The sequence below is a fragment of the Bemisia tabaci genome, chromosome 4, assembly GCF_918797505.1.
Source record: "Bemisia tabaci chromosome 4, PGI_BMITA_v3".
NCBI lineage: Eukaryota > Metazoa > Arthropoda > Insecta > Hemiptera > Aleyrodidae > Bemisia > Bemisia tabaci.
This window is the reverse complement of record NC_092796.1, coordinates 48,726,066-48,752,110: the sequence shown is the minus strand read 5'-3', so window position 1 is coordinate 48,752,110 and position 26,045 is coordinate 48,726,066. Positions and strand designations below refer to the sequence as shown.

The window sequence follows — 26,045 nt, the reverse complement described above, 5'->3', positions numbered from 1 at the left end:
GTGACATATTAGTATACTTGTACTTTTAGCACATTTATTTCTAAAATTTGAGTATATTCATAAGGCAGAGTATTTAAAATATCTATAATCTTTCATATAAATAAATTTGTTGCGTTACAAGTTATATAAATATTAAATTAAAAAGGATTACATCTTGATGCAACCATACATGCTGAGCTGTCGACCCTTTTTGCATAAGTAATTAGATGAAGGCGTTTTGGCGTGTTGGTCTAAAGAAGTTTGTCATTGATACCATTGACTTCTATATCTTTGGTTATTTTGGGAAGTAAAGAGCTAATACTTCTCCATGTTATCTGGCAGTGATTGGATGCCAGAGTACTCGCTAATATCGCGCATTCCTTGCGCGTACACCTTTGAAAATCCGCTAATTAAAGGGCGAGCCTAATCAATTCCCAATTATTATAAAGCGACACTTTCCAATATCCAATATGGTTAAGACCGATTAAAATACTGATAAAATACAAATAATACAGTAAATTTTCACTGCGCACAAAAATTCTGGAACTTTTGGCGACTTCGATCTTGATGGGCCGAAATTATGAGGTAAATGACCAACTGTTTCTGACGGTCGTTACACCAATATATCTACGGAAGAGGAGTGAAGCTATTTAAAACTTCCGTATCGCACAGTTGTCCAGGTTCAATGTTCTCTGTATTCATCTTTATCTCTTCCTTTGAAGCAAACCAATCTCCTTCTTTCAGCAAATATATAAAGAGGCGCATTCATACTTTCCCTCCTTAGAAGCTTGCTCCCGTTTTTCATCCCTCAGATTCCTACACCACCACAACCGTTTAAATTATTAAAAAATATCTTGCTTTAGAAGGCGTGTCTCAGTTTCTTCAAAAATGGTCTTGCAATCAGTGACGAAAAATCCATGCAGATCGCTCATCATCCATTGTTGATGAAATAAAACTGAAGCATGAACAACCTGAGTCAATGACGTCATTCGAAGCATTCATGGAAAAACTGAAAAAATAAACGTCGGTCATGAAAACCGTGCTTATGGGTTATATAACATAGGTACAGTCCGCTTTTCGGGCTCAGAAACCGAAGATCCCGGGCGGATCACCCGGAGCAGTCGAAGTTACGGCTCCAGCACCCGGAACTTTCAGCCTATGAGCCCGAGACGGACGGTATGTCTACAAAGCCCGCAATTTTTTTTTTTTTTCAGTAAAGGTATATTTCTGTCAGTATTTGAGGTGTAACCTCAGCGACCAGACAGATATTAATATTTTGGAAGACTCATGTTCTCATGGTCATTGGAATTGATAGACAAAGCGATAGACAAAGAAAATATAGGGAGCATGGAGCGATCTTATTGGTTTAAACGAGTGGTTCTTATAGACTAAAAGGAATAAGGATGGACTAACTGCAGGGTCTCTTGTCGGTTGCCGTTAGTTAGTCCATTACTTACCTCCTTTGTCCATTGCAACCACCCGTTTCAACCAATGGGATTGCTCCATACTCCCTATGTCTTTTTTGTCTATCGCTTTTCTATCAATTTCAATAATCAGCCCACAGAGCACTGTCGTGCATGTGTGTATGTGTATGTTTACTGTTGAAAAATCATAATTTTTTCTGAAACCTAAGTGTCTGTGTGTTGGAATGTGAGTTGAAACAAAATTTGCGTTTGAGCACTGTGCGACCTTGCGGTACGATTGTCTCGTAAAACAACTGAGCCGGTTCATTCAGTCTATTCACTCATTGAGTCCATTCTGCTCGCTTGTCGATCAAACGTAGAAAGTGGCCGGTTAGGCGCTCGCCTGAAGATGACCACAACGTCACCTGCGGATTTTTGAGCGAAGAGTCACGAGCCGCTGTTGTCAGAATGGGCCTGAAATATTCGATTTTACACTCTTTTCCTGTTTGCATTAACACTTTCTTCTGTCGGCTAGCAAGCCTGGAGAGGATCGTAGAATTTCTCGGAAATAATAAAATAAAAACAAAATGATTTATGGAGAAACCGCGGGATCGCTTATTTCGATTTGTGACGTTGCGGATTTCTTGCCTTGTTTTATTTCTTCGAGGGATAGGTGATCATTATTGGTGCGAAAAGTTGCATGTGGTCTCTTTTGCCATTTTCGGAACACTCTCTGAAAATTTTGTTCTAAAGTGCAAGGTGCACTCGGGGGAAAAATAGACAGTGTCGTAATAAGTGCAGATACTCGTCGCCCTCCTGACATAAGGGCGTAACTACACTTGGCGATGAACCCTGTTGTCCATAAAACACAACACTGGAAAAAAAAACACATTGGATCTAGAGTCCAGACTCTTGAAAACATCGACAAGAAAAAGTACTCTTGATCAATCAGAACATAGCTTAAATCAAGAACCAAGCCTCTTAATTTAAGCGGATTTCGTTTTGATTCAAGCAAAAATCCGATTGAATCGAGAGTATTTTTTCTTCTCAATGTTTTCAAGAGTCTGGACTCTAAATCCAATGTGTTTTTTTCCAGTGAATGCTTTCCCGGGATCATCTCAATGTGTAGTTACGCTTCTTTGTCAGCCAAGCGACGTACTGATACTAGATGTTGGTCGATCGTTTTTTTGTCAAGTAAATCCGAAAGACATATCGTTGCTCTTATAAAGTAAGGGTGTATCTTGATTTTCACTTGAGCCCTGTTCTCCGTATGACTCTATGGTTTTTGAGGCTCACTTCAGAGTAGAGATGCGCCCGCACCCTCACGTCAGAGAAACGACGATATGGCCGTGATCCATGTACTTAATAAATAATTGAAATAATAGGAAATTTTCTCCGCGATCTAGATATGTTTTTTGTAGTTCCTCTGAAGCGTACCAGACGAAGCACAGAGACATAGAGACAATCTCCCGTGTTACCACAGTGGTGAAAAATTTTACTTTTAAGGCCCCGTTATTTGGTCCATTTTATTTTCGTTTTGTTGACTACTTACTAACGAGCTGAGCAATTGTTTGTAATCTCATTTGAAGAACTTGTCGTCAAAACTTTTCAGTGCATTTTTGAAAACCAACGAACTAGCAACTTGAGGAGTGAGTGGTGGAGATCCTTTCGTTTCGACTGATACTGTAAAACTTTGGGAGACTTTGTTTTGGCAGACTCGGAACATCAGAATTTTAGCTATGGGCGAAATAGAGCGTTTTGGTGTTCCAAAAGTTATGTTTGGAGTGGGTCAACTTATTTTTAGTCCATTTGGGTAAATTACAATTTAAAGGTACACTTTTCAAGCGCTGACGGAATTCTTGCGTGTGTCATGGAACTGCGCCTTAAGAGCTTATCTTCGTGTTAAATCTCCTGAGAAACACGATGGTACCACCAATCTGGTTTTCTCTGAAGTCATCACCAAAGCTCAACCCCTCAAAATTCAGGCCGTAATAGAGGACATACCCCAGATCCCACTTTTCATTAAGAGTCCACCCCTTTACGTATTTAGTCAAACTTCCCATGCCACAGTCAGGGAGAAAATACATCTCTAGGGTTGCCCCTTTGTTTAGGGACTCCACGGCTTGAACCATGGCAAACCTGCCGTGGTCAACACTTTGGATGTACTCTGCGTCAAAATGCTCAATATCCTTGCTTTTTTTCTTTTTTCCTTTTTTAACTTCATACGATTCAGCGAACTTTCCGAGCCCACGAACTCTTAGAACTTCGCGAATGGTCGCAAACTAACACGGTCCCGAAAGTTGAGATTCCGTCCCTCTCTCGAGCAAAATTCGCACCCTTAAGATCGAACAGAAGGCGCGAATGACGTCATCCATGGGACGGTGCCCGGGCACTTGGTCAGGAGGCGTGAACGCGTGAGCGCGTGGAGCAGGCGCTGGCACAGTGCCCGCGGCGGCTGCGGCAACGCGAGGTGTCGTACTTGCCGGAGAAAAGTTGCGTGCACTTGGCGCGAGTAAGTTGCCGTTAAAACGTGCCGCAAGAAGCGCGGACGGGGGGGGGGGGGTGGAGAGAGGGCGAGGGGGGAGGAGGAAAGAAGAGCACTTTCGCTGATCCGTCCCCGTCACGAGGCGTAAGCTGTGTCGCTAATATGACTGCAGCCGCAGCGGAGCCACGCAACACGCAACGCAAGGACGCGTCCGGCGACCACTATGTCCGTTTAGTGCTGCTCCGTCAGCTACCGACGCACCGGCCAGTCCCGCCGAACAATGGTCTAGATTAGACCGATTTAGTGACCACGTCATTCGATATGGTACCGAACTCTTGGTTCAAACCAAAACAAACTAACATAAACTCATGCACGAATGGAGATGTTGCATGTGTGAGGAATTCGCGATTTGACCGTTAATTCTTATGTGAAAGTTCGCGAGAAACACGATGGTGCCACTGATTTTCTCTGAAATCAACTCCCAAGCTCAAAAAAAGCTCTCAAGTTGAGGCCAAAATGGAGGGGATATCCCACGCTGTCCTGAGAGTCCACCTCTACATCAAGACAAACTCTCCATTCAAAAATAGGGAGCGAATGCATTGACAGGGCTGCCACTTTGATAAGGGACTCCAAAACTGAAAACACGGCAACCCTGCTAATGTATTTTCTCCTTATCTTTGCACGGAGAGTTTGTCTTGATGTAGAGGTGGACACTCATGGTAGCGTGGGGTACTCCCCTCCATTTTGGCCTCAACTTGGGAGATTTTTTTGAGCTAGGGAGTTGATTGCAGAGAAAACCAGTGGCACCAACGTGTTTCTCGCGAACTTTTACATGAGAATGAATAGTCAAATTGCAAATTCCTCACACATGCAACATCTCCATTCTTCATGACTTAATCGTCTTAATTTATTGAAATTTAGTCATTCGCCTGTTATAAATCAATTGAAGATTTATAGAACACGAGAAATTTCGATTGTAACACTTAATTAAAACACTTGGACGTATTTGACCTCCATGGCGCAAAGGGCGCGCATCAGAAACAAGGTTCTGTGTTTGTTTACATTCGAACCAAGGGTTCGATGTTTTCGAATGACGTAGCCACTAGATCAGTCTATGGATTTCAGGCAAGAGCGGGTTATTCGTGATTTAACTGATTGTGCCTGTGTGGAGAGGAACGATGATGCTACTATTTTTGTTCTGTGACTCCCAAGCCCATAAAAACCTTTCCGTGACATGACCCCAACCTCTATTTTTCCGTATGTCCTTTAATCGGCTGAACATTTTCCATATTTTTCTCAACAATGTCGTCAAAGCTGCCACTGTGCGACAGCAGCGGTCGAGAATAAATATTGAAAGATGAGAGACGCTCGCTCGGAACTTAGGACGGGAGCTGACAGGTTTTTCTTGCGAGCGCCGTAAAGTAACGGCAGTTGACGTAAAGTAACGGCAGTTGACGTAAAGTAACGGCAGTTGACGTAAAGTAACGGCAGTTGACGTAAAGTAACGGCAGTTGACGTAAAGTAACGGCAGTTGACGTAAAGTAACGGCAGTTGACGTAAAGTAACGGCAGTTGACGTAAAGTAACGGCAGTTGACGTAAAGTAACGGCAGTTGACGTAAAGTAACGGCAGTTGACGTAAGTAACGGCAGTTGACGTAAAGTAACGGCAGTTGACGTAAAGTAACGGCAGTTGACGTAAAGTAACGGCAGTTGACGTAAAGTAACGGCAGTTGACGTAAAGTAACGGCAGTTGACGTAAAGTAACGGCAGTTGACGTAAAGTAACGGCAGTTGACGTAAAGTAACGGCAGTTGACGTAAAGTAACGGCAGTTGACGTAAAGTAACGGCAGTTGACGTAAAGTAACGGCAGTTGACGTAAAGTAACGGCAGTTGACGTAAAGTAACGGCAGTTGACGTAAAGTAACGGCAGTTGACGTAAAGTAACGGCAGTTGACGTAAAGTAACGGCAGTTGACGTAAAGTAACGGCAGTTGACGTAAAGTAACGGCAGTTGACGTAAAGTAACGGCAGTTGACGTAAAGTAACGGCAGTTGACGTAAAGTAACGGCAGTTGACGTAAAGTAACGGCAGTTGACGTAAAGTAACGGCAGTTGACGTAAAGTAACGGCAGTTGACGTAAAGTAACGGCAGTTGACGTAAAGTAACGGCAGTTGACGTAAAGTAACGGCAGTTGACGTAAAGTAACGGCAGTTGACGTAAAGTAACGGCAGTTGACGTAAAGTAACGGCAGTTGACGTAAAGTAACGGCAGTTGACGTAAAGTAACGGCAGTTGACGTAAAGTAACGGCAGTTGACGTAAAGTAACGGCAGTTGACGTAAAGTAACGGCAGTTGACGTAAAGTAACGGCAGTTGACGTAAAGTAACGGCAGTTGACGTAAAGTAACGGCAGTTGACGTAAAGTAACGGCAGTTGACGTAAAGTAACGGCAGTTGACGTAAAGTAACGGCAGTTGACGTAAAGTAACGGCAGTTGACGTAAAGTAACGGCAGTTGACGTAAAGTAACGGCAGTTGACGTAAAGTAACGGCAGTTGACGTAAAGTAACGGCAGTTGACGTAAAGTAACGGCAGTTGACGTAAAGTAACGGCAGTTGACGTAAAGTAACGGCAGTTGACGTAAAGTAACGGCAGTTGACGTAAAGTAACGGCAGTTGACGTAAAGTAACGGCAGTTGACGTAAAGTAACGGCAGTTGACGTAAAGTAACGGCAGTTGACGTAAAGTAACGGCAGTTGACGTAAAGTAACGGCAGTTGACGTAAAGTAACGGCAGTTGACGTAAAGTAACGGCAGTTGACGTAAAGTAACGGCAGTTGACGTAAAGTAACGGCAGTTGACGTAAAGTAACGGCAGTTGACGTAAAGTAACGGCAGTTGACGTAAAGTAACGGCAGTTGACGTAAAGTAACGGCAGTTGACGTAAAGTAACGGCAGTTGACGTAAAGTAACGGCAGTTGACGTAAAGTAACGGCAGTTGACGTAAAGTAACGGCAGTTGCGTAAAGTACGGCAGTTGACGTAAAGTAACGGCAGTTGACGTAAAGTAACGGCAGTTGACGTAAAGTAACGGCAGTTGACGTAAAGTAACGGCAGTTGACGTAAAGTAACGGCAGTTGACGTAAGAGCTCGTCGCCTCCTTCATGTCATCGCCCGCCAATCGGCCCCCCGATGCCGATGTTCTGGGCGACGCGTCAAGTTCAATCTCAACAAATGACGTCATTTCTGTCTTTTGACGCGAGGGTCCGCCATTATCCACGCAATAGCTTCAGCATAATGCCATGCTAAGGAAAAACGCCGTATGAACCTTCAGGCGTTGTCAAATTTCCTTTCATATAACACGAATTTTCTGGTAAACTTATGGATATTTTCCTCCCAATTTTTCAGATAATTTTCTTCGCAACGCCACCAAATGATTCTGAAAATTTAAAGGAAAAATATTCACAACTTTCCTCAAAAATAAACATTTCATCGAAGTAAATTTGGCAACTCTCGAATGTTCATACGGCGTTCTTCCTTAGCACGGCAGCATAATACTCGTTGAAACTGGAACTGGTGTAAGCCTCTTTATGAACATGACAGTTACACAGCAGATTTTTTTTTTCAAACTGAAAACCGGAAAAAAAGACTGAGAAAATGGAGGTGGATGAAAAAAGCTCCAATTGCGCAATTTAGACTTTTAGTGCTAAGTAATGACGTGCATGCTAAGTGCTGAAGTAATGACGGGCGAAACGGTGTTAACGATCTGATCTGTGAAAACTTGCTTTCCATTAAACTTTTCGAGACAGTTTAAATTAATTGAGAATCTTCAGCGTAGAAACTCGAAAAAGTGTTGTCAAATACGTGGATTTTTTGTTCAAATATTCTAGAGATCGTTTGCAAAAATCTGCATTTCTCTTAAAAATTTACAACTTTTTCTTAAATTTTTTCCAGATACCATGTATACAACGTTAAGTGAATTGAAATACGTATAAATAATAGAAAGGATAAAAATAGACATATACATATTCGAAAAATTTGATTAAATTGCAAATAAAAGCTAGAAAGTGTACACTTCGTCCCGAAGTTCCTTGCTGTAAGAGTTGAATTGACATTTTGCAGAGGAATTTTGGAAAATTTAAAAATTTACTATATTTTTTTGCATCTCATATCTTACACAGTTATCTTTTTTCATCTAACCCACACGTTTTTTATCGTTTTTCTCAACTTTTTCAAAATTTGCAACTTTTTCTATACTGATTCTGCGTCAAGACAACACGTTTAAATCCATGCTTTCAACAACGGACCGTTGGTAAATATAGTACGTAGTATAGAACTTATTATATACGTTGGAAAAACATAGTGTGAAAATAACCGCTCGTCCGTTACGGTTCACGAACAAATCTTGTTTTATTTAACTTTGTATATTCTCCGGGTGTTCTCGTCACAAAAAAAAACAACAATGATAAAAAAAAGCGCACCATTCTTCTTTTTCTCTTGGGTTGGATTCGAGCTTTTAAAATCAATCTATATAAATTTTGAATGTTATTAAGAGCACTCTCACCTCCTGGTTCGACTCTTTCATTTGATTTTGACCATTTCACAACATCATATCGTCACCTTCCAGGCAAAGTATCACAAGCGCCATGCGACGTTTAAAAATTTCCGCTGCCATTTTATTTTTTTACAGAGAAATTGTTCAACGAAGCTGCCCGAAAATTTCACTGAATTTTCTTTGTGCTGCCGATAAAATTTAGTGAAATTTCCAAACAGATTCAACCAACAATTTCTCAGTAAAAAAATAAAATGGCGGCGGAAATTTTTAAACGTCGCATGGTGCTTGTGATACTTTGCCTGGAAGGTGACGATATCGATGTAGCTCGGGCTTCGTATTCCACCAATTTTGATTGTTTTAACGCTGGCTATTCCGAACTTCCGAATCGTTCGAACTTCGATAAGCTCGGCGTCCGGCCGCGGTCAGGACTCGCAACCTGTGAACCTGTTCTGCTCTCTTTTGAAGACACTTATTCATCATTACGTCACGTCATTTACGTAACTTACGTTCAACCGCCGCCGCTGTCTTGTTTACCGTAAACTAGTAAAATCCGAGCCACACATGTAGTGCACGTATTCAGATCGATCGGAATCATAGAAGTAGTGATGTACTGCCGTGCTACGGAAGAACGCCGTATGAGCCTATGGACGTTGCCAAATTTTCGTTGATAAAATATGAATTTCTGGGGAAATCTGTGAATATTTTTTTTCCCCAAATTATTTAATAATTTCATGTAACGCTTTTTAATTAATTAACGCTTTTGCGCGCAAATCGTGAGGAAGCACCATGGTCTTTATCAGCGCAAGGAAAATGTAAATATAAACACACTGGTTGATAAAATCCCGTCTCGTCGCGTGTGTTTTGATGCTGGCTGGCATCGGCCATGTTGAATATTGCGTAGCATCCCAAGGCGCAAGGGTTGGATGGAACGACTCTTCTTACGAAATGTTCGCCTGTGCTGTGGTATCGTTTCTAAAGCGGGAGGCTTAAAATCACATATTTCTTAAGCACACATATTTTGTGATAAGGAGTGTTGTAGGATAGGAGTGAATTTTTTAATGCGCTCATTGTAATTTTCGAGCCATTTTATACCTAAACGCAACTTTTCTTTTAGCTCAAACTGAAGTTTGCAACCGACCCATTGATCATAAATACGCACTACGATCGAAACCAAAACTCGGTTATTTGGAACGACGACAGGGCAACATGGGATGACGAACTGAATGACCAGGAATCCACGGCCGAATCCCCGTAGAGGGGTGGTTGCGGAAAGACGAGGTCGTCCAGCTCACACCTGTCATCGCAAGTAGAAGCGAGGGACTTTGATTGTGATGATCGAAATAATATCGCTTCAAACAGCAAGCGCAGTTGCGCCCGACAGATCCTCTACTGCGTGACGTCGGTAGCGCCGTTCCTTTGTCCGTCGAACGTGTGAAAGTTGCCGAGCTTTTGAGACTTGGCCGACACCACTAAAAAAAGCTCCGTGCGAATCGGTCGTGTTTAATCTGTCATCAGTTCCTCCGCACAGGTGGGTAGGATAATCGCCGATCCGTTGCAGTGGATCGATCCGTGTCTGTTTCGTTGTGCAGCACCTGCGAAATCGGACGTGGCTTCGAATTAAAAGTGCATTCTAAATTTGACGTGCGGCTAACAGAGAGGCCAGCTTGTAAGTGCACTTAGGTTTGTGCAATGCAGTTGATTGCACTTTTGACCTACGAGATGATTTGGTTTACATTTTGCAATATGGAACCACTATCTCTGGCTCTCCCAAAAATAAAAGCACATATCTGCATAGGGGAACTAGAGTCCCTTTATACTGAGAGTCAAGACAACACCCCTCATAGAGTCACAAACGGGAATAAAGATTACAGAAATTGAACGTTTTTCGTAATCTTTGATCGGCCCATTCTCGAATTCCTTTCTTCGTTCCTTCCCTCATTCCGTTTGTTCCTTGCCGAACCCGTAATTCCCCGGTCCATTCCAGATTATAATCTTTGCAATCGGTGAAACTGTAATCTTTATTCCCGTTTGTGACACTATGAAGGCCTAAAATACGGGAACCAATCAGAAATGGATTCACATTGTCTTGACTCTCAGTATAAAGGGACTCTAAGGGGAACTAATGACACGTATGTTGTTTCTATAATGGGCCAGAAATAGTGGTTCCTTATTGCAAAATGTAATCCATTTAGGCGTACTGCAATCAAAAAGGAAATATCCCCATTGTAACTTGTACCCTGAGCCTCATGGGAATTAATGCATCTATGATGACAGCAGGGCTCATGGCATAGTTGTGGGGGTGGCTGTCTTTGATTAACGTACGTCCATCTGTCAGTAAGCTGTTACTCTGGGTTCTTGAAAGTGCACGGAGAAAAAACTTCGGACGATTTGGAGCACCAAAGTGTTCCATCTTGGTTAACCAAGTATCCGTTAGAGCAGCAACGCACGGTGGATCGAGTCAATTAGAGAGCTCGGCCATGAAGTTTTTGACTAAAACTGCAAATTTTGATGTTTATTTCGTCACATTTTAAATTTCATGGACTGCTTTAAGATGAATATTTTGCGAGAAAACCTATGAACCTCAAAGCTTTGTATAAACGGAGTTACAAGTCTTTAAAGTTTCCAAATTTTGTCCGACCTCTTCTACTGTCTCGATCCACCGTGGGATGGCTATAGACAGATCATTCAGTTGCCCCTTCACGACAGGTAAAAACCATTACTTTGAGGCTAAACCACTCAACCCTACAAGAATTACCCTCCTGTTGGTCGTTGAGCAACGCATTAACCGAAACATTTGGCAAAAAAGAAAATGTTTGCCAAACGCGTATGACATACTCCTTAACCTGAGGTTCAATACTGTAGGGGTTTTTCTGCCACTTTCGTTCATGCGTACGATAGAAAATTTGAAGGTCTCTAAAATTTGATGAATTACGTGTTTAAAAGGAAACTACTGAGTGAACTGAACACGAAAATACCCTTGGTTCATGAATTGAACAATTATCGGAAAAGATACGACAAAATAATATAATCTGCTAAAATACACGTGTTTAAATTGGAAATGCCCCCAGATGACGTCACAAGGCGGTGCATTTTATCAGTTTTGAATCTATTTTTATACTATTCCCCATATCAGAGAAAAATTATAAAAAATACTGTGAAATCAGCTCTCTAAGCACTTTCAGATGAAGCAATCACTGGAAAAAAAAACACATTGGATCTAGAGTCCAGACTCTTGAAAACATTGACAAGAAAAAGGACTCTTGATTCAATCGGATTTAAGCTTAAATCAAAAGGAAATCCGCTCAAATTAAGAGGCTGGTTCTTGATTTAAGCTTAAATCTGATTGAATCAAGTGTATTTTTTCTTGTCGATGTTTTTAAGAGTCTGGACTCTAGATCCAATGTGTTTTTTTTTTTTTCAGTGCAGTAAAATTATCAGTGAAACCCCTCATCAATTTCCGGATAAAAATACAATATACAAGAGGGAATTTGGCAACATTGTCGTTCAGTTACATTCTTTTGTCTGGGAAACGACAAATTCACGGCACAGGAAGACAACATAGTGTGTTTTTCCAGTGTGTGTAATCAGCTCTCTAAGCACTTTCAGATGAAGCAATAAAAAATGTGCATGCAAATTCTCCATAGTGCGTAATGATAAACTACATCTGGATATGTTTCTGTTTCAGTTGATGGCCTCTCTGGGGGTGGCCTTTGCCCGGCCGGAGCCTCCGGTCTCGAACGGGTACTCATCAGGGATCCAACTGGACTCCTACGCGGCGCCCATCGGCGGCGGTGGCGGCGGGTACCCCTCCTCCGGGGGCGGCTACCCCTCTTCGGGAGGCGGCTACCCCTCGGGGCCCTCGCCGCAGTACGGCGTCCCGGCGCAGGCCCCCGTAGTCCACAAGCACGTCTACGTCCACGTGCCGCCTCCGGAGCCAACTTACTACGCGCCCAAAAGGCCGTCCCCGCCACCGCCGCCCCCGCAGAAGCACTACAAGATCGTGTTCATCAAGGCACCCACCCCACCCCCGCCCACCGTGCCTGACATCCCGGCCCTTCCCCCGCCGGCCGAGCAGAAGACCCTCATCTACGTCCTCGTCAAGAAGCCGGACGAGCAGCCAGAGATCTCCATCCCCACGCCCGCACCCACGCAACCCTCCAAGCCCGAGGTCTACTTCATCCGATACAAGACACAGGTGCGTCAGTTTTCAGTTTAACAATGAGTCAGCTGCGCTAGTCACAGAATCCCATCTCAATCCCTGGTAAATTGGTCCTCAGGGAACCCGCAGAGAAATTTCCATTGGAACCAGTGGCGTGGCGTGAATTGCGATGTATCGATTGTTCTGCCATTTAAAGCTATGGTAAAGAGTCGATTATTTAGGTGTTCGCTGCGAACACCCTATTTATCGATCCTTTTCTATAGGTTTAAATAGCATAAGAATCGATATATCGCAATTCACGCCACGCCACTGATTGGAACCCGTGCGGGCGAACGGGTCCCCACTGGCAATGGAGATGTTGCATCTGTGAGGGATTTGCGATTTGACCATTGATTCTTACGTAAAAGTTCGCGAGAAACACGATGGTGCCACTGGTTTTCTCTGAAATCATCTCCCAAGCTCAAAAAAAGCTCTCAAAGTGAGGCCAAAATGGAGGGGATATCCCACCCTACCCTGAGAGTCCACGTCTACATCAAAACAAACTCTCCGTGCAAAGATGGGGAGCAAATACATTAGCAGGATTGCCGTGTTTTCAGTTTTGGAGTCCCCAAATAAAGTTGCAGCCTTGTCGATGTATTTGCTCCCTATCTTTGCATGGAGAGTTTATCTTGATGTAGACGTGGACTCTCAGGGTAGGGTGGGATATCCCCTCCATTTTGGCCTCACTTTGAGAGCTTTTTTTGAGCTTGGGAGATGATTCCAGAGAAAACCAGTGGCACCATCGTGTTTCTTGCGAACTTTTACGTAAGAATCAATGGTCAAATCGCAAATCCCTCACACATGCAACATCTCCATTCGCGATGGTTCCCATTGGGATCAATTGGAATTTCATGGATCCCATTAGGTCCTCATAGGTTCCTATCGAATGCCTTGAACCACCTATTGGTCCCATAGGAATGTGGCAGATATGGGCGCCCATAGGAACCTGATGGGTCCCAATTGAAATCTAATGAGTTCCTATATAGGACCGTTTTACCAGGGTGGCTGGTAAATCTTGGCCCGAGAGGGAGAAAGCAGTGATTAAGAGGGAGAGAGCTCAGCAGACTGATTTGAAATTGATAGACAAATCTATGGACCAAGAAGATAAAGGGAATATGAAGCGATTGTATTGATTAAAACGGGTTGTTGATGTAGACTAAGGGAGAAATGATGGCCTAACTCGCCTTTTCTCGAACGAAGGAACGTGACTCCACTCCAAGGTTGCATTAATAGACAAAATCAATTCGATTCTTTACAAGAATGTACCTACGCAAATTTTGTCGAATATTTGTCTAATTTTCACATGGGATGAAAGATCTGTGAAACTTTCAGTTAGAAATTTCGAAGATTCCCCTCGTAGAAATGCAATTTATCTGGGAAATTGGGCAATGTTGAAGTTTAGTTACGTCCTTTCGTGAGGGATACGACAAATTGCGGAGTTTCTCGTGGATTGACATTTATTAGTCTATTACAGACTTACCTCCTAAGTCCATTGCAATCACCTGTTTCTACCAATGAGATCGCTCAATTTGCCCTTTGTCTTCTTTGTCTATAGCTTTATCTATCAATTTAAACAATCGCTCAATTTGCCCTTTGCATTCCTTCCTTATCGTTTCTTTTACAGGAAGAAAATTCAATCGCTGATTTAACAATTAAATTGCTAAAAGAGTGACTGCAATGTTTCAATTGATTTTACACAAAATATGCAATTTTAACACTACTGAAAGCAATTTACCAAGTAAATCGCAATTTTTATTCTGATAATTTGCTAATATATCCAGATAACAAGTACGCTTTTATCTCATGAAATTGAGTGCTTACAAAAAAATAAATGCTTTGCAAAAAAATGCTACTTGAACTACTATTGTAAGCTAATATAACCACGGAGGTGGTTACAGTAGCATTTTTTGTTGTTGTAAAATCTACATTGAAACATCGTAGTCACTTTGTTTAGCAATTGAATTGTTAAATCACCAATTTAATTTTTTCCGTGTATCAATTTCAATGATCAGCCCGCTGGCGTATGAACGGCGGAGACGCGGCAACGTTTCTCCTGATTTGCGGAATTCACGACTGATTCACCGGTTTATTGATTCGGAGCCAGTCTGGAGCGCGCACGATCCATGATCGCGATCCACGCTTTGCCAGCTCTTTAGCAATAATCGGGATTCTTCACGGAAATCCATTCGGGGCTCTCGGATCTCGGACTCGGATTTCAGTCGAATCTGGGAGCCGAGGCACTACTTTAGCTCATGGCGCGCGCCCGCCCTGCTCGCTCGTTGTTTCCGCTTCAATAGCTTGCGTCGTTCGCATCCAACATTGTCAAATTGGCTCATAGACCCCGGGTAATGGCTATCTAGAAAATTCAATTTTGTGAAACAATCGGCAACACCGGACTGGTGGTAGCGCCACCGGTTGTTTCCCCGCCACCGTTACGCCAAAATCGCAAATCATCCTTCGCGCGCAAAATAAATGGGCGTACTTATGCTAAACAAACAAACGTAAAAAAAAAAAAAAAAAAAAAAAAAAAAAAAAAAAAAAAAGAAAAGAAAAGAAAAAACTATGTACAAATGAAATGTATCACAAGGAACCGAATTCTAAGGCTTTTCTGTGCTTTTTGGTTCCTTTTCATTTCAATCATGTTCACAGTTATTTTCGGCATGAATATATAAGTTCAAACATCGAGCTTAAGTTTACGCAGGTGCTTAAGTCAGTAACATTCCTGATACACCTCCTCAAAACGTTCAAAAACAATTTGATAAATAAATGAAAAGTGAACAATTCTAGTATTGATTAATGTTGGAAAAAAGAGTTGAGACTAGGTAAATTTTTTGACGTCGATAAAAAATCCGACTGTTCTTCGGTATTTGTTCGGGTGAATTTTATGGGGGATACATTTTAAGTAGATATCGTAAAAAAAACTCTTGGCAGGTTTCTTGCGTATTTTTAACATTTAAAATGTTTTGAGGAATCATTGAAAACTACTAAATGTTTTACATATAAATTTTACCGGAAGATATTTAAAAATAGGAGCTCTGGTATTTTCTCTGGATGGTCTTTTCTCTGGTACTTTAACGTTTTTTCAAGAGTATTTGAAAAGTGATTTTTACAGAATTTTGGCACCAGAGGTGGGCTATTCACAATTGGACGAATATGAGTAAACCAAATACTTCTTATAGTATTTTGGCTAACTGCGGGGGCGCGCGTGTGACGTGATATTCATGATAATGCCTTAGATGCAACTATTCGTGTCCAAAGGTTGTCCGTGTTGCGTGCAAAAATGATGAAGGCACTGTGGCATTTTGCTGCGCTTTGATGATCACTCTTGTAAAGCGCCTTAAGGAGGTTGAAAATGGTTTCTCTGCGGACCAAGGCACATTTGAATTGAGGTGTTGATGTAGGAGATTTTTTGGTGCGGTTTTTAATGTTTGTGAATTTACGAAGACTTCTAAAGACCATGAGCATTAACCAGTACTATGAGACATTTTTCGTCGCCCCAATTAATGAATGACATCTTTAGAGAAAATTAATCCTCCTTTTTTTTATCAAGAGTCGCATTAATTTAGCACGTGCCTATTGTTAATGTTCAGTTATAAGAAACTGGTTCACTATTAAGCTCAAAAACCGTTTCCAAGGGGACTAAAGCACAGCTGACAGTTTAGCTGATGTAGCAAGGCGAAGCCTGAAGCTGAGTTCAGCCATTCAGCAAACGCGGTTTTCCCTGTCTAGATGCGTCATCAGAGCCCTTCGAAAAAATTGCTCCAAACTGTTTCCATTTTTGACATTTTCAAAACGGAGTGCCTCTGCCATTTGGGTTTAAAAAAAATTCGAGAAAATTCCCAAAACACTGGAAAAAAGGTATCTTGAATCCATAGCCCAGACTCATCAAAAAATTAACATTAAAAAATTCTCCTAATTCAACCGGATTTTTGTTTGAATCTGGAGACAATCCTCCCAATTTGAACGGATTCCCTCTCGATTCAAGCAAAGATCCGATTGAATCAAGAGTACTTTTTCTTGTCAAACTTTTTGAGAATGTCTAGACTCTGGATCCAAGACTTTTCTTTCCAGTGAAGCTCAGTTCACATTGTACTTTCAAAGAATGAGCTTAAAAAATGGGTGCCACTAGCCCATTACGTCTAGATAGGATTCGGAACTTCCCGTTTTCAGCGTAAAAACCAGAGACAAGAGGGAGAGGCCCTCCACTGGCCTCTTGGTGACAGGTGGAAACTTCTACTTTCGGGAATTTAACACTTCCTTTTAGACAATTATTATAATTATGAGTCATCACCCTTTTTCCGGCTGTTGACTTACCTACTAGGTGGATGATGAGCTTCGGGTGACGTCATGAGCCAAACAAGTTTCCTTATAAATTCAGTTTGTTTGCAAAACGAAACTCCTGACATGTTGTTAACCATCGACCTAGTAGGTGAGACAACAGTTGAATGCTAGAATCCCGAAAGTAAAAGCTTCCAGAACTGCCACGATACCCATGGAGTGTCTCTTGTCTCTTGTTTCTGGTAAAATTAGAGACAAGAGACCCTCCACTGGTATCTTGGCCATGGTGGAAGCTTTTACTTTCGAGACTTCAGCATTCTACTGTTAACTTACCTACATGGTTGATGTTTAACAACGAGTTTGCAGTTTCGTTTTGCAAACAAGCCGAAAATGGCCGAAGTTTGGGAAACTTGTTCGGCGGATGACGTCACCCGGAGCTCATCACCCACCATGTAGGTAGGTCAACAGCCGGAAAAAGAGTGATGACTGCTACTCCCTTATAATTGTCCATAGGAAGTGTTGAATCCCCGAAAGTGAACGCTTCCACCTGTCGCCAAGAGGCCAGTGGAGGGTCCCTTGTCTCTGGGTAAAACCCCTGAGTAGGAAGATTCTAGGTTAAAATCAGATCGTCTGATCTGATCTGCGTTGAGGCAACGACGACGGTGAGAAGAGTTTTTGGATGAATTGTGCCGAATCTCGTTCCGCACTAGTTCTGTCCGGTCCGGAGCGGCGCGAACCCCATGCCTCGACCGCGGACGGCTTGCCGATTCTCCCGGCCACCTCCTCTTCCTCCCGTCCGAGAAATCCCGAAGACTGGGATTCTGGCAACGTCGGCTGCGAGCTTAGCAAATCGTGCCTGTTAAAACAACAGCGTCTCGGGTCGGATCGGGGGGCGTCAGGGCGTCTGCCGTCGCCGGTGCCCACGCTGGCAGCTCCCGAGACGACACGTAAGGCTCGCCGTGCTAATCTCTCGCGCGGATCACTTCCCTGTTAACAGGTAATCAATCGTCGCTCACATTTATTCAAATGCAAAATTTGGCGCATTATCCGCTATCGAGATCTTGCATACTGCGGGGAGTTTTGATTCCGCGATCTATCCTCTTATTAAAGCTTGCTAGAAACACTGATTTTCCCTGATCATCCGCTGGACTTGAACAAAGGCTTTTTCACGGAGATGAATCTATGGCTTTATAACCCAATTAGTGGTTCATATGGAACACCACTAATAGTCGTAAATTAACTGATGATTCTCGAGTTTTGAATCATACTAAGGTGTTCGTGCCATCACTAAGGTGTCTTGTACCATCACTAAGGCAGATGTGCTGTTATTATATGTTGCCTTCACTACTATTAGTGGTGTTCCATGTGAACCACTAATTTGTCTATAAGCCATAACTTTGTCTCAGTGATAAAAGTTTACCCTGTAAAGGTGGCTCATAATAAACTCTACGGAATTAAATATTAAGAAGCAGTGTTTCAACTAAATCTTCAGGAAGAGAGGAACAGTTTTATTGGAAAGAGGCAAGGTTTGCTAGGCGAGGGAGATGGGGGAGTAGAACTTCAAAACATCTCGAAAATCCCGTTTCACTGTTCAAAATTTGCCAAAATAACCTAAAAATGCTGGTAAATAAGCCACCTAAAATAGTTCCCAAAATATGAAAATGGAATCTCATAGAAATCATAGAATTGAGGTGCTCCTTATTGAGATCTCAACTGATGGAGCTCCTCTTTTACCCCGCGAACTGGCGAGTATATAGAATGAACCGGTGGCTCTATTGCACAAGATAGGAAAGTTTGAAGGGGAGTCTGTAACTCTGTGTCCGTAAATTCTCATGAAAAGGGAAGAGAAAGTAGCTGGAAAAACTTCTGGCCATTATAAAATTTGGATTTTTTTAAAGAGGAAATTTAAAGTGAATAAAGAACTTGGAGCTCTATAAATCCCTAAATTCTTTTTGGCTACGCCTCTGATGATACGGAGAATTTTTTTTAATTTCTTTCAACTAATGGAGCGCTGTCATTTCTTGCTTAACGAGAGAGCTTTTTGCATGAGTCGTGTAAAGTTCTAAAATTGACACTTCAGCTGAAAAAACGTTAAAATACGTCATACATGCGTGCGTGCAGGAGGTTTTTTTTTTTTTTTTTTGTCATGGGAACGGAGTTCCCCATGATATCGTTCCGTTTCTTTCGCTATGGGATTCCCTATACCTCTGCGACCTTGAGCGTTTCGCCCAGTCTCCGATTTTTGGTTGATTTTCCTATGTATCAAAAACCGTTGTATTTTTTAGCCAATCATGTCTCTACGTCAAGTTGTGTTGATTGCTAAAATTCGCTTTCAGCGAGTTTTTTTCTACCTTGAGATGTCCTGTCTGACTGGTAAATCTGCGCAGATCCACGAAGTTCCGTTTTTAGGCAAATTCTTTTTTTTGGGAGGTTCTGATTGGTTATTTTTCGCCATCAGTTTTCTGTTCGTTGGTGCAAAAGATCGCCTACCTCGTTGCTCTTGAGAAGCCGCCATTATCCCACCTCAAATTTTACAAATAGAAATAAAGAAATTATAACTATTGTGCAAGGTGGAAAACTGCTCTGGAGGACCCGTTACGGATATATGAGCCAAAATCGGAACTCGATTGATTGATTTATTCCATGAATACAGAAATATTGCCTCAGCTTACTGCCGCGATGGCAAATGCCTGCTGATATGAACCTTGAGACACATGATAGCATAGGCAAACAATGTCTCACAGAGAAAGGCGCTTAGCTCATTTCTCCAGAAGCTACGAAGACGCGAATCGCCGAATCGCTCAAGGACAACTCTTGTGATAAGTCCCGCCCATCGTCCGAGTCTTTTAAATGCTATTTTTTCCCATGCAATCGTCGATCTGTGATAGCCTAGTCGACTGAGGCACCTCATATTTTTGATAAGGTGCGGGCAATAGGTGATCGGGAGTTCGATACCCGGCGATGGGAGATAATTTTTAATGGTTGTATTGAATGTTTTAGACCAATCATCAAAAAATAATTAATACTAGATGATAAATGTACGAACATTTTCTCGTGAGTTAATGTGTTAAACAAAAATACTGGAATATACCTCCTTCATATAATCAGCCACATGTTCCCCCAAATTAATGACGTTATTTTCTTTTTTCAATAAAGTTAATTTGCATTCAACGTTCGTAAGTTAAGCAAAAAGTACCTATTGATACAAATAGAAAGACATGAAAATAGTATGCTAACATTTCAGTTGTTTTTTTTTTTATTTATTTTTTGTTTTTTTTGTTTTTTCAATAAAACAAATTGACTGGGACTAGAATCATCGTATCTCTGAAGACAAAAGCTAAGTTTTTTGATACAGAAATACTAATATATTCATCCTTTATATAATCAGGGAGATGTTGACCCAAATATTGATGTATATTTTCTCTGTTCGCCCAAATTAATGATGGTATTTTCTTTTTTCAATAAAATTAATTTACATTCCACGTTCTTAAAGCAATATTTTCTCCAAAATTCAGCAAAAAATAACAATATATACCTACGCAAAAAGTAAATAAATAAATAAAGCAATGACATGAAAGTAGTATAGGTAGTACACATCTAACATTTCGGTTACATCTATTTGAATGAAAAAAATGGCAACTTAGGAAGCACATAGGTCACTTATCGACGGTGAAACTACCAAACCACGTATCTCGGTTTGTGACGTCGCAGACTTCCTGTCATACTTTATTTTTTAAATGAAAAGCTACTTAACGTCCAGTCTTGAAAATTTCCGTGATTTTTCCTCTTCGTGCGGAGAAAATTCTGTGAAAATTTCAAGGAATGATATGGATTTGGTCTACTTCAAAAAAATAAAATGTGAGCGGAGATTTTTAAACAACGCAAACGAGATACGTGGTTTGGTAGTTTCACCGTCGTTATGATGCGTATTCGGGCATATGTGTAGAGTAAAAATATCATACTTTACGCCGAAAAAACGAAACTGAAAGTTAAATGCGTTAACTTCCAAAAACCATACATAATCCAACGAAAATAAATAATTGGTAAATAACAGCTTTCTTGTATGCAAAGAAAAAAAATTAAAAATGTTAAAAAAGAGATGTCGACACAAAATTACATAGCCCCTTCAATTCTGAAGATACTACAAACGAACTGTACCTACCTTAAAATTTTCATATCCCAGAAGCAAAAGTTCCCATGACGAATATTGCTATCGCTAGCGATTGCAAAAACCAACTTGTTCAAATTTCCTTTTCCCTTTCATAACCCAAAACCATTTAGAATGTTTTACTGGAGCATTCTCAACAATCACAGAGCGAGCGTTGAAAAAATTCAACTTCGTACTACATCAAAATGTGTGCACGCTATATACCCGTGTTTTCCCCCTTTTTTCCTCCTCCTTGTATTTCTTACTACTTAGAAATAATGTCATATCATTTAACGCACGCATCCATGCCCTTTATCATATTTATTTTTTTGAAATAAACAAAAGGGGCAGAACCAAAGAAAAATTGAGACAGCACACTAGCTATATATCGATGGCTAAAGTGCAAAACCACTTGTCTCCTTTGCGGTGTTTCAAAAGCTCTGTTTCTATTTTACTCTTCCGAAGAGAAACAAGTCAACTACATAATTTGACATTTCTATGGAATTCCGCTAATGAAGAAGAAAGCTCAAGGCAGTTTTTAAGAGATTGAGCTGACTAGTTTTCCAATGACAATTTGAAATATGACAGGAAGTCTGCAACGTTGCAAACAGAGTTACGTGGTTTCGCAATTTAGCCATCTATATTCTACATGGACTGAGTTTATCAGAGAGGAACCAAGTTTTTTGCCTTTTTACAAAACTCCTTATCTCATGTGCACTATTCATTTAAAATACGTTGTTTCGGAATAGGGCCAAAAACTTGGTTCTTTTCTGATAAACTAAGTCCATATAGTAATCCTCAACATCAAAGTTTTTTTTTTTTTTTTTTTTTGGCGCGTATACGTAGTATACCGCCTTTGCGATCGTTTCGACCCCCCCCTCGATACAATAACCGAGTCCCCTAGTTCCTTACCGAAAAGTGACTACCGCGAACTTCTGAGATTTTCCAAAGCGTGTAAAAAGTTTACTAATCCGTCAATAATAATGATTAAAATTTGTTTCTCATTCTGGGGCTCGCTAGTTTATGTGTAATGAATACCAAGAGTCTACGTTTCTTGGTTTTTTTTAAAAAAACCTTAGAATGGGGCGCGCTGATTTAAAATATGCATATATAAGCGGAAGCAAGCGAACTGATTCGAGGATGGCTGACCAGTTCGGCACTCCTTGAATGAGAATTTCACTCACTCCGTTTTGTTCACAACGTTGCTTTGACATATCTCCACAACACTGTTATCCTTTTCAAAAGTTGGTACTCCTTGCTCTGATAGCCGGGGCCACCAGGATAGTGGTAAGTGCAATCTGTGATGAGCCTCGAGACTCATTAGACCATTTGCTAAACGTGGCTCATACAGGAGTCCACTAAGCCCTCTCGTCCCCACGCTCCTGATCACTGCGTCGGCGTCACGAAGAACAATGGGCCTTGGGTCCCAACGCGGCCGATACCCGTACCCCAATTACTCACGCTTCATTAACCATTTCACCGTCACGCTAGGATTCATCCAATTTTCAAAAAAAATTGTTTCGCATGTATTTAGCAATTTTTTCCTTACTCTCCGTTAAAACACAAATAAAAAGAGACCTCATTCATAAAAATCGGCCGAATAGAAGAGAAGTTACAGTAATCGAAATCCGAAGAAATCAACAAAACCTCGACTCCTCGATACGAAAAATAAAATGAAGGGGAAAAAAAGAAAGTATAAATTACAATTAAATATAATTGACCTCAAAATTTGACAAACAATTCATTTATATACCTAACGCTGAAAAAACTGGGAGAAATTACAAAAAATTTGCCTCTTGCTAGGGGCTTCTTTGTAAGAATTTTGACCTGAAGACAACGGTCGAATAACAGCAGTACTCCATACAATACACGGTGTGCCTGAACGAGTTAAACATTTTTCATACGTCCAAATCAAAAAATCTTTATATTTTTAACTACAATGTTTCTTGAATCGTTTAAGCAAAAAAAAAAAAAAAAAAAAATTCCGTCGAGATTCTGGAACGCAAAGGCGCTTTAAAAGTATTCTGGGGCTATAATAGCTAAATCACCGGTAGTAAATTCGTTATATTATTAAAAAGAAATTGACTCCATAGTTTAATTCCTTAGTTTCTTGAATACGATTATTTTAAGCACTTAAACATTTATACCACCAATTTTAGCCATGGGGTGATTTCCTGAGAGCCGATATTATCACGAATTTCTCATAGAACCCCTCAACAGTGGCTTGCTTTTTTGGCAGCCGATTCGGCCATCGAACCGGAGTTTAAATGGAAGCTGATAATAACCCAAAGCTCTGAGAAAAATTTTGAGATGAGTATAAGAACGGTTTGTTGTAAGTAGCGAGGAGAGGCGGGCAAAGCGGCTAAAATCCTATCTAATTTTTACAGTTTTTCTGTTGAATTAATGTTGCCGCGGGCTTCTGACTGTCCACACATAGTTCTGTTCAGCATATCGATACATAAGTATTTACATTTTACATACGTAGAATCTAATTTTCACGTCGGGGAGTTGACATATTTTGATTTTTTCGATTTTATACGGAAAATTGATGGTTTTTCGGGATTGAAATTATTATTGTTTCATGAAAAATAAATGCACCCAAAATGACTATAGCATATTGATTCTTACACATTTGCACTCACAAAATTGGTTGGTAAATTCAACGAGTGGGTGCATCGACCTGGTATATCAAGTTTCTGCAATTTTTTACGGCAAATCAGTAGATTTTCGGGATGTAGATTGCTTACTTTCAATTCATGAATGAATAAAGCAACGACATGGTTGAACTTCTTTGCATGGAAAGACGTTTAAAATAACAAAATCAAGACGTATTTAATGCAATTGCATTTATATCGAGTCAATTTCTTTTTAATAATATAACGGGATTTTTACTACCGGTGATTTGGGTATTTTAGCCCCAAAATACCTTTAAATCGACTTTATCTTCTAGGAGTTCGACAGAATTTTTCCTTTCTTCGCTTAAATTATTCCGTAGCACTTTTCTTCAAGAATCTGATAAGATTTTGCTTGAGGCAGATAAAAAAACTTAAATTTGTTCGAATAGCTTTCTAGATTCACAATACACGGTCTCGTCAAGGTGCGTCGTTGACCTTGCACTGTTGGATCGTGAATTCTCTTGTTGTGCTGCTTGCCTTTTTTGAAATCTCTGTAAATGAAAACTAAAGGGGTTGATATGTGCGAGTTAATGACGCGCCTTATCAACACATTGTGTTGGAGTTCACTGCTTGTTTTTTTTTTTTTTTTTTTTGTGTGTGTGTGAAACGAAAAATACAGTTAGAACAGTTCAGTGGGAACTTTTTACCATTACAAACAGAACACGCATGAATTGCGGGGCATTGGCGTTATTTCGGCCTAGACTACCTCGTGGAAGCCTTTGCCGGCCTGACTCATTTTTCCCGTTTTGCCGCGAGGCTGCACAGCGTCACTTGCATAAAAACTAGTCCACGTCAAACGAGTTGCTATTACAGAATCGGTGTTTGACCAATTACCCGGTGCAGGGTGCGGGGTAAGGCGCGAGGGATTGCTCGCATTACCGCATTTCGCGCGCGCGTGCGCGAGCGGGATGCTTTGGCGCGCGCGATGTAAGTGGCTCGCCTGCTTTCGTCCGGACTGCCGCGGCGCGGCGTAGTGCCGTGTTGACCGGCTAGAGTGCATGGACGATGTAAACATGCAGGAGCGACAACATGCGTTGGCCCGAACGCCCTCGCATGTTTCCTGGTTCATAAATGGATGACAGTGATCCCTAAGTAGGTCGCCAATAAACGCACATGGGTTTTATACAGTAGTGAGAAGTATAGTGAAAAATGTAACCATCAATGGAGGAAGGAACCTTTCACCTCTTCCAATTCTTTAAAAAACTTTTTTTTTTTTGGCTTTGATCCGCTATGGCATTAAGTTGCGCCACAGCAACACATGGTTTTGGAAAGGATTAGAGGCCTGATCTCCACACTTTCCACAAAAAAAAATATAAATTCATCTGTTCCTATAATCCTAAAAACACTGTACAATGAAGATTTTTTCTCTGAAATTGGTAATTGACTCATGCAACAAAGGGTTAGAGACTGGTATTGCTGCTCGGTACAGAATCTCAGGAGCATTCTGGCTGAGGAAAAAAAAACATAAAAAATTGGAGTTTAGGCGGTTTGAAGTTTACAACTTCATTAGAAATATAGTTTATAGGTGAAGTTATTCAATACTTCAGTGAAGTTCATCATCGATCCATGCTTCATGCACACACAAGATAGCGCGCAACGCGCCGCACGGATTGAACGAACAGAAGGAGCCAGTATGTGGCCTCTTTAAAGTTCCTTCAAAATGATATGATGCTACGTAACATACACTGCCTGAATCTATCGCCGCCATGCGGTGCGAATGCTCATTTAAAGATTAGATTTTAAAGCTGTGCCAACTTCTATAGTTAAATTCAGGTGTGTAACATTAGAACTGGATCCTCGAAATTGATTACAATGATTTATACCTACTAAAATACAAAATACAGAAGAAATATTTCTATGTTTCGACCAGGTAAATAACCAAACTTGCAATATATTTCCTGTCGTACTTTACAGGATTTTTTTTAAGGGCAAAATCAGTGTAATCCGTCTCAAAAATCCATCAAGTTGTCCAAACTTAATGCTGAATTCGTATGATGTTCGCAAAAATTGGACGTATTTAGATGAAAAGGAACTACATCCATTCTTACATGAGCCCTGAGATCCATAAAAATACACGTGTTATACGGCTCATCACAATGGATATAGTTCCTTTTCATCTAAAGACGTCCAATTGTCCTATTCATAATGTTACACTGGAAAAAAAAGAATCTTAAATTTGCCGCCAAGAAGTATTTCTTCTTAAATCAAGAATTTGGCTGGTTAATATAAGCTACTTTTTTGCTTAACCCAAGCATTATTTTTCTTGAATCAAGAAAAAGTCAGCTTAAAGCAAGATAAAGAAAATTCTTGGCGGCAAATTCAACAATTATCATG

At 40.9% G+C, this 26,045-nt stretch overlaps 1 protein-coding gene across 2 annotated transcripts in view; it reads left to right on the top strand.

Annotated features, from left to right (window-relative positions):
- LOC109043806 (uncharacterized) overlaps positions 1-26,045 on the top strand; it is a 53,563-nt gene that overhangs the window by 23,415 nt on the left and 4,103 nt on the right. The window contains exon 2 of one of the 2 annotated variants that reach the window (XM_019061122.2): positions 12,099-12,608. In XM_019061122.2, coding sequence (XP_018916667.2) covers positions 12,099-12,608 — 510 coding nt within the window. Of the gene's footprint in view, positions 1-12,083; positions 12,609-26,045 lie in introns of those variants that run through there. The other variant, XM_019061123.2, reaches the window with a different exon arrangement.